At 42.2% G+C, this 9782-nt stretch overlaps 1 protein-coding gene across 8 annotated transcripts in view; it reads right to left on the reverse strand.

Moving 5' to 3' along the window:
• The window catches only part of fmnl3 (formin-like 3), a 33469-nt gene extending 23789 nt beyond the window's left edge, over window positions 1-9680 (reverse strand). For all 8 annotated transcript variants that reach the window (XM_031844903.1, XM_031844906.1, XM_031844904.1 and 5 more), the window contains exon 1: window positions 9117-9680. In XM_031844903.1, coding sequence (XP_031700763.1) covers window positions 9117-9230 — 114 coding nt within the window. In that variant the 5' untranslated portion in view covers window positions 9231-9680. The remainder of the gene's footprint in view (window positions 1-9116) is intronic.
• Window positions 9681-9782: the final 102 nt, after the last annotated feature.

A 9782-nucleotide genomic window follows, 5' to 3' on the forward strand; every position in this document is an offset into this window, starting at 1 on the left:
TTCTTATGCAACGGCAACTCAAGACGCTTCACAGATTGTCTTTTAGAGAACCAGTACAAGATAAACAGATAAACAAAGACAAATACTAGAAAATAACGGTTCAAATTTAAAATCTGAATATTGAAGGAATAGTTCAACATTTGTGAAATATGCTCAATGTCTTTTTTGCAGAGATTTAAATGAGGAGATCAAAGCCACTCGTGTGTCTTTCCTGTACATTAAACTTGAGGCTAGAGCTACGCTGGTGGTAGCTTATAGAGAGATGTGAGAGTGGTGTTGATCTTCTCATCTAACTCTCAGCAAGAAAAACGTAAATCCAAAATGTCAGACTATCCCTTCAAACCAGTGTCAATAAATGGCGGTCCTAACCCATCAATTGATTTATAGACACATAACTTAATTTTAAAATCAATACTCTAACATTTTAGACTTAAGCTTTAATGTAATATGTTCTTTTCAATTTGGTTACAGCTTCAGCTTTAGCTTTGAAAAGAAACAGTTACGAACCTACAAGAAATAAAAGCATGGATCAGCTTTTTCAGATCCTGTGTGGATGTTAATCCTGTATATATATATATAATATAATTATATATATATATATATGGTCTCTATTTTACACTTCAAGAACAACAAATTGGTCAATAGATTGTTAATGTTATCATTTAAAATGTTCAAGAAAAAAATAGTGTCTGGCTCTTTTTTCTTCATAAGAAAAGCATTGGTATATATTGTTTCAAAGCACCTCAGCTATGGAATAGGAACACTTTTTCTGAACGTACGGTATTTCAATGATCCGGTAAGAAAGGAAAATACTGAACCAGCCAATAAGGAGAGAGAGGAGACCAGTAAGCTGAAATGAGGGTTACTGTCTGAAGAGGTTGGAAAAAGGCCGGCCACTGATCCCCGTCAGGAGGCAGAGCCAACAAGGAGGCAACGAAAACAGAATGAATATGGGACTTGGCACGACTGTGTTATTATTTAAGCATATTTCAGGCCCTCGCAATGAGAAAAGAAAGTGATGCTCCAGTTCTTTTGCCAGAGACGGATGGATATAGTTCAAGATAAATGTGTCTGCACCCTCACAAACGCTACGAAGAACAGGACGGCTAAATAGAAAACAAACATCTGTCACACTGTACATGCCACATACCCTGGTGACTGCATCAGGTGGGGCTCAACGAGGCACGGTGGCCTTATTTAATGACATCATTCATGGTAAACGTAAGTGTGAATCACACCAGCTTTTCATTAATGAACGCTATTGTTTGGATTCCTCCTTTTCCTTGTTATTGAAACACAATGAGAGGAGACCGGATGAGAGGTTGTCGTCACTGGGCTGCAGAGACTTCCTTAAGTCTGAGTAATGTCAACTTCGTACCTTCTGTTACGTGTAATGCGAGCGTGTGTTTTTTTGCACACCCACTCTGACAATGTGTTTATGTTTGTATGAATGAACTGTAGGTGTTTTTTTCCAGGTAAGCCTCGTGGAATTGAAAGCGACAGAGCAGAGTGTGAGAAAACACTGTCCACCCTTTCTGCGAGCAGACATCCGATCGCCCTATCGCTCTTTGGCGAGGTAACACGAACCAGGCAATCACAACAAAGCATGAGTCCTGCACAAAGATACTGGAGGACTGGGAGCCCAACAAAGCAGATGCTACCAGCTCTCTCTCCCGAAGACAGAGAGTGAAGGTGGGAGGGACAGACATCAGAGAGGACAAGTCGTTTTTTTCTAACAGGCGGAGAAGTAAAGTTTTCATGGAGCTCAGTACTCTTCCCTGTCCACTCCCCCGAATGTTTGTCCTTGTTTATAAAGCCAACAGACTTAGTTAAGAGCGTGTTTATTAAGATATTAGCATAACAGGTAAGGGCATATCTCATTTACATGCAAACGTGAGTCGATGACCAAATGTTTTATGAAATAAAAACAGACAAAAGAAGCTAATCCTCACATTTGAGAGACTGACATTAGTGAATTTTGGGGGTTTTTTTGCCGGCTAAATGACTTGAAATGATTCATCATGGATCCAAATTTTCACTCGCATATCTGATAACTTGACTGTTTCAGCAACAGAGCACAAATGGTCAAAACTCAAAGCTCCTCTAATGGCTGAAGCCCATATTATGGAGTGTTAAATCCCCATTAAATCAGGAGCTTAAAGGCAACACAGTTTGCAGCTGTGGTGTGACGTTTTCCCACCTTCTTCTCTGCCCTCCTGCTAGTCCACAGACCTTCCCTTCCCCTGCCTGAATGCACTCTGAAGACTCTTCTCTCATGAACTCACGTCTTCTACTATGTGACTTCTCCTCTGAGTCACTCTGTGGAGAGAAATAACTGCCGTCCCTTCTTTACAACTCAAGACCAAATGGTCATTCCACAGCCAGTCAAGGCAACAGGAAGTTGGTTTTCGGTTGATAAATCAAGGAACTACCACTCAGAACCCACTTGCTAATCCATATATTTTCCCGGTGACATGGCAGTGATCGACAGCGGTGATAGCGAGAGACCGTTATCATCGCAAGGTTCTTTAAGTCGAACAAGTGGCCACAGCCTGAGATAAAGACGAAAATGTCCTTCTGAAGCCAGATGGTCCTCAAGCTTCAAACGTGAGCGAACGAGCTTATCTAGTGTTTGTGTTCCAAAACAACAGAGAGATAAAACTGTCCCAGCAATCCCACCTGACAACTACTTTGTCCTATTTATTTGTGGGTTTGTAACTAGGAAATGTGAACACAAACAAAGATATAAGTGAGGATAGGACTGAGTTATTAATAAATACTACAATCGGTGATGAATCGGAGGTACTCGTACATTCCTGCTTGGCTAACATCCTGTTTGTTCTCCTCCGTGCGTCCGAGCAGGGACCAGGGAAGCCCCGGCCAAGAGATGATATACACAGGGAATGCCAGGAATGCAGGTACATGAATGCCTCAATAACTCATGCTGGCCCGGCCTTATGACACACTACCCAGTTAAAAAGATGAAGGTCGGCCAAAGAGAAAGGGCGACAAATCTGACCCTGGGCTGTGTACAAATAAAAGTTTTCTTAATCAAACTGGATTCGTCTTCTTGGTTGAAGTTTGCATTGAGGGGGAAACGGTGCTAATAATATAAAGAGGAACCAGATGACAGTCAAGACACGTAGAACGGCTGAATCACGTTACCCGTCACGTCTTAAAAAGTTCCCCTTTGTTTCTCAATATGACTTCATTCACCTTAAGTGGTACTGTAGAAGCAAAAGGAGAAGATATAGCAAAGCTACTGTATGTCATTTAAGGAAGGCCTGGGAAATAATGACATCATGTCACCAGTGTGTAGGAGAGGGAGCTGCTATAATCCACTGGCTCTTTAAATGGGTTTACAGCGGTTCTTCTGAGCATCCCTGTAAAAAGAGTGTAGCGGCACAAAGGGCACCAGGGGATGAGGCCCCCTTTCTAAAACAACACTGACTGACAGAGTCCCCATTGTATTGAGGAGGAAACCACTTCTCCAACCTATAGCCACGGTGCAGCTGCATTAGAGAAGCATGCAAACCCCCACAAATGCACACACCAAAAAAATAAACTTACATATGCATAGAAATGGAAAACACATGCAGATCCTTTGCATAGATAAACACATCCTGATATATACACACTTCAATGATGTGCACAAACGGCTTGTGCTAGTTGCTGAGTTGCTGTTTCTTATACGCATGAAAGTTGAAGAAGAACAATCTTTCACTGAAAAGAATCTGAAAAGGTAAACAACAAATACTTCTTGTGCTGTATCTCTGTTGGTCTGTCTGGCTTTAAATGTAATAGATGGCATTTTTGGGAAATACACGTATAGCAAATCAATACAACCACTACAACTAGCTTAGCACAAACACTGGAAACAGGGGGAAATAGTTAACATGGCTATATGTCCAAACAAAACTTGTTGATTTTACACTTTGGTTTTTGTATGTTAACCAAACTAAATAAAACATTTTCACTAGTGAGCTTTAGAGGTTCTGTTTCCAGTATTGATGCTAAGCTAATTGGCTGATGACTGTAGCTTCACATCTTCCATAAAGACATGACGGTAGCATTGACCGACCTCATCTAACTCTAAAATAAGCAGCAAATAAATTTCCCCAAATGCGGCTATATGGGGATATGTTATATCTGCTCAGTCATGGTCTTTAACGTGACCTTTGCTTTCCAAAATAACGACATGGAGAGAAGTGGAGAAGCACTAAAACTCCCCATAAAGCCTGGTCCAGATTGGGTAATTGTAGCCCGAGGGTGGAGAGAGCCAGGTGGACAGCCTTGTGCTGAACCTCCCCTGCCTGCTCCGCTGATCTAAAACCAATTTAACTGTGTGCTCTCAACTCCCATGATCCTCCCTCTTCCTGGGATATAGTGGTGGGTGGCTGAGCCAGATGCGCACACACACTTCAAACTTAAGTGACGTATAACAAACACATTTTCTTATTTTAGAAAAGATGGCGCGTGAGAGAAAGGGAGTGGTAGACATAGTAAGCACATAAATAAACTGCGACCGCCATTCGACAAAAGCAAATGATTTAAGTTTTATGTCCAATAAACACATCTCGCAGCTTGATTCCATTAGTTCCACTAGAGTAGCATCTATCAGACAATGCAGCTTTAGACTTCCGCCATCAAGACACAGTGACGTCAGACAGACAGCTGGAGTCACATCGTCAGCATGTCGGATTTCTCCACCACTCTTTCCATTTGTAGTTTTCCCAACATTTGCTGCTACTCAATTTTGATAACATCACATCTCAAAAGAAAAGCTGCAACGGCACATTTGCAAATGACGCAACTTGATGTAATAGCATAACAGATTGTGAGTCAGACAAATGGGTTAGAATGGTTTCCAACGCATTCAAGTGGTGTAAATAATCAAAAGCTGCTCCCATAACAGCTTTTAAATATGTGTGCGCTGTTTAATAATGTTGGTTAAGTCATTACAACCCAGAACAGTGGCAGACCGCCAGTTCAAAGAGAATTTTCCCTTTCTGAGTTCTCTTGTGGCCTCAGCTGGGACTAGACCGCAGGAATCCAGTGGTGGATCGGTGCTCGGGCACTTTGAAAGAGGATCCGAGGCCAGGCGTGCAACTTTGAAAATGCTACTCACTGATCTCACATCATTTTCATAAGGACAGAGTCATATGGAGAAGGGTATTTTGTAGGACAGGCCCACGGTGAGAGTGAATTCAGGGAATGGGAGGGTATAGGAAACACTGCGTGGGTGAGTGAATGAGAGGTTCCACTTTCATTTGGAGCAAAGAAAGGGGAAAATAGAGCCAAAACCATCAAGAGGATGCTACTAATGACTAAGGTATAATTGTAAAGATATGGCCTATGTTGTGCATCTGTGAAGGTACCTGTCAAGGTAGATCTGTATCACTAGCTGAACTAATGGCATGGTATGCACCAGTAGCAACCTCAAGGAACACAGTTCTTATTGTACAGCGAACCAACCACAACGACCATTGGAAGCAATGCAGTTTCCCCTGTAAAACGAAGACAGGAAAATGCCAGGCAGCTGTTTCCAGCCGCAAAAGACAGAGCTCAGGCTGTTTCTGAGGATGCTGGACAAAAGAGACGAGAAGGAGACGATGCCTTTAGCACATGCTGCTGGTTAGAATGGACCCAGGCATTTTATTAGCAGACCGCATGAAGAAGTTGAAGCTAACCCCAGGGGTCTCGCCCCTCCTCCGCTCCCCTCCACCGTCTACAGTAGAGCAGTCCTGGTAAAGTCATTAGCCCTGGGATATTACTACACTGGCGAAGGCTGCTGCACCCATGACATCATTATGGGCTGCTGTCAGTCCAGTGGGACGTCTGTGTCTGAGAGGGGAGGGCAGTCCCACCACGCAGATGCAGACACATCCATTCACGCCAGCATGCCATCGTGCAGCAGGAAACACAGTGGTCCAGAGAAGGGGAATGTACCCCTTTCAAAATATCCATTTATGGAACGCGGGTTATTTGTGAGGCTGCGACGAAGCCGGTTATGTCCCCGCTAACAAATACTGAACAAAGAAACCTGCCCAATTTAGAAAAAGCAGAGTGAATCCCTCAGACTATTTCTGGAGTATATGATACTTTACAGCCACTGTCAGAGAACAGATCCATGGCCTTGTCTTCCTGAAGAGCTCCAACCGCTTAGACAGAAGCTTTTGATGTGCCTTTATCTCGAAAACAAGGGGCCAGCAGGGCAGAGAGACGTCCATTGTCTGATAAGAACACTAAAATATACAAGCATGTTGTTCTTTCCCACAAAGTAAAGGAAATCTGGGGCTACTATGGGATGGGGTGGGGTTGGAGAGCTTGAAAAATGTTCCCAGTCAAAAACACAACTGAAATGTTGAGTCTACTGCCGCTTGCATAGAAATCATCTGCTCTGCACGGCTGAACATAATAACAGGGATTGACTTTGTGTTGCGGGGCAGTCAAACAACAGAAAATTGTTCCAGTCTCCGGGCAGGATTTATGTTGATCTTTTTTTCCTTTATGGGAAATGTGACGCCTACAAATCCTATGGAAAAACTTGAAATAAACCGTCCCAAGCAAGGAGCAGTCTGCGTGAAAGAGACACGACTTGAGCTGTCACAATGGTGCTGACAGCGGAGTACAGTGCATAATTGTCATAATGAGTGAGGATTAGCACAGCAGTCAACAAGCAGGCCATGAATGGCTTCTTGCTGTGCTCGTCTCTTCATATGAGGGCTTTACTCTGTAGCTGCTGATAGCTCTGACAAGCAAATAATGGCTTTATTCCAGAAACATGGAGGATCCACAAAGTGTTCAAGAATGAGCAGATCTTAGCTGCTTGAAGCTGTAATTAAGCTCTTAAACAGAAGAGAATCAAGGTGTGGTTATGTTTAAATAAGTACCTGTGTGAAACCTCCATGCAACTGTTTAACAAAAAAATAAACAGGAAATATGGTGATGAAAACTTTATTCAGCAACATGTTGGAGGGATGTTATTGAGGTTTCTGTTTTCTTTTTGGAAAATGAAAGTGTGGAAAGAGTACTCAAATACAGGTTCTGTGAATAATACCGCATGGCTTAAATGTTACTCAACTAAATATAACAAAAAGTAGCTCTTTTGAAAGATATTCCACCACTGTGGGACTGTGAAAAGGCCAATGCGGCATCCTGAACTATTTCATGAAGCAAACAGTTTAGCTTTCTAGGGTCAGGCCAGTTCTCTTCAAAGTGGCAATCATTTCTCAGATGTTGTTAAACAAATCGTTGACAAAAGTTCCATTTACGTCCAAAGCAAACTGCAATGTTGTATTTCCTTAACTGTGCCATTAATGCTTTACTGTAGGCCTGCGGTTCCCTGAATTTTTGACTTGTGACCCCTTAAAATGAGGCAATGTCCACCCAGCATCACAGGTTTTAGTATGAATTAAACAAACAGGCTAGCTGTTTCTACATGTTTCCAATCTTTATGCAGAGTTAAGCTTCCGATTTAAGTGGTATCTTTCTTCTCATCTAACTCACGGCAGGAAAGTAAGAAAAGTACTTCCAAAATGTTGAACTATTTCATAAAAGAAAAGGAAAGAAGGTGTGAAAAGGTGCCCTTTTTCACAGGAAAAGGGCACCTAGTGAGTACTCACAATCCATTTATCAGGCAGAATTCATATGAATTTACAGGCTGAGTATCAAAACATTGTGAACAACGTGAGCGAGTAAGGGTTTCTGATTCAATGCACCTGCCTGCATGACTTTCTGGTGTAAAATAACTTTATTGCAATTGTTAGCTTCAAGAAAAAAACCACTACATTTTGATAAAAGAAAGTGATTTTTTGTAAGATTGTTTTCTAATTATCCCTTTTATCTGGTGACCCCTCAGAATTATCTTGTAACCCACTGCGCTCCTGCAAATCCTCAATCCCAGATTGGGAACCACTGTTGCTGGCTACTCTGTAATAGGTAAGAAGTTGAATACAATACTGGATTAATTAACAATCTACTTGAGCGAAAGAGTGTCAGCTGCAAAGATTATTTTCATGATTGACATATTTACTTTATTTTCTCAATTCATAATGTGGTCTACAAAATGTCAAAAGATAGCGGAAAAATGCCTGAGTGACTTGTTTGGTTAAACCAACAGTGCAAAACCCCCAAAATATTCTGTTTACTGTCACATAAGACGAAGAAAAGCAGCAAACCCTCACATTGCAGGAGCTGTGACCAGTGAATGTTTGGGGTTTTCGCTTAAAATATGACCTAAATGATTAACTGAAGATCAAAATAGTTGCTGGTTATTTAACTGTGTGTCGATGGACAAGAGTAGAGTTACAGATTAGATATTTTCCACCGCTGGAGATGACTGACTGCAGCGCCCACTTCCTCAGTCAGCCTGACATTTCATTTATTCTAAATCCACATGATTGTTCCTGAAAAAAAAAAAAGAGAAAACTTGTAAAGTCCCCAGTGTGACAGAGTGACTGTGTTGATAGTCGGTAAAAGTGGGTGTTGACTGTGTGCTCATTAATACAAAGCGCAACTCCAGCCCGGTGTGGAGTGTGAAGGGAGGCGAGAGACTCTGCGTGGGAGTTTTGGGGGAATTCAGAAAATGCTGTTTTCAGATGGTTCGCATGCAGCGAGAAAACTTTAAACAAACCCAGGCGGAGAATGCCGAGATGTGCTCTGTCAAGGATATACAGTATAATGCCAAAACCCCTGCCAACTCTCACCTTGCTTACTTCAGCCAAACGCTGAGTTGTCTGACTTTAGGGGAGACAAAAGAACCGCAGGAGAGGGAGAAAGGAAGGGGGGGGGGGGGTGAGGGGCGGAACAGCACAGGTCGGTTCATTTAAAATATCTGCAGCTCTTAATTGGACCATACAGAAATGTAAATACACGCGCTATACTTTCATGCAGGCCCAAGTCACAAAAAACAAAAGAGCGCACAAATACACTCTTTTGTTACAGAAACACCATCCGTTATTAGGGATGTTTATGCTGGCACTATTTTGAATTTGAATTCTGTAAATGATTTAATGTATGAGGCAGATGGAGCCAGAACAGAAGTTAAAATGCACCATACTTTAAGGTTGGTAGATATATCTCTTTGACCACAAACTGAGACGATCACAACTCACCAAAACAATGGCAAATTTCTCCTCCAGCTCGGTGGGTTCAGGCATGGGAACCTTCAGAGGCATGATGTGATGCTTCATCTCCGACTGGCCATCCACGCTTTCTATATTACCCATTTTCCCCCAGATGTGCTGTATCCTCCGGGGTCAACTTGAATCCTTAAATGTCTTCCAGTGGTGATAATCCAAGCAAAACGAAAGATCAAAAATCTCCCAAATATTCCAACAACTTCATTTACGGATTAATCCATAAAACCGCTTCTCCAAAAACGAGATAAACTGCTGACAGTGCAGTAGTCTCGTATCACCGTCCCAAAATGCCATTTACACTTTACTCACGCGTTTAAGATTGACAGTGTGCTCCACAGTAGCGTCTCTTAAAAACACCTATACTTTCAAAAGTAACAATCAAAGTGCAGATGCTTTCTCTTCCAGCAAGTAGTTTCTAATTTGCCTGGCCAATCCATTACTTAAAACGGATTTCCCCTCGCGACACACAACTTTCAAATGCCGAGCAACAGTTACTTTAAATTGCTGCTCAACTTTCTTGGCTACGACGTGTTTCCATTCATTATTGTTGTGTGATCGTGATTAAAGTCGTCGCTGTTGCCTCCACTCAGAGGGAAGGTTTTCTCTCTAGTCCCGCCCCAAACTGGAGGAGGCGGCGCT

Source organism: Anarrhichthys ocellatus, unplaced genomic scaffold (genome assembly GCF_004355925.1).
Source record: "Anarrhichthys ocellatus isolate YVR2014 unplaced genomic scaffold, GSC_Weel_1.0 scaffold5, whole genome shotgun sequence".
Classification (NCBI taxonomy): domain Eukaryota; kingdom Metazoa; phylum Chordata; class Actinopteri; order Perciformes; family Anarhichadidae; genus Anarrhichthys; species Anarrhichthys ocellatus.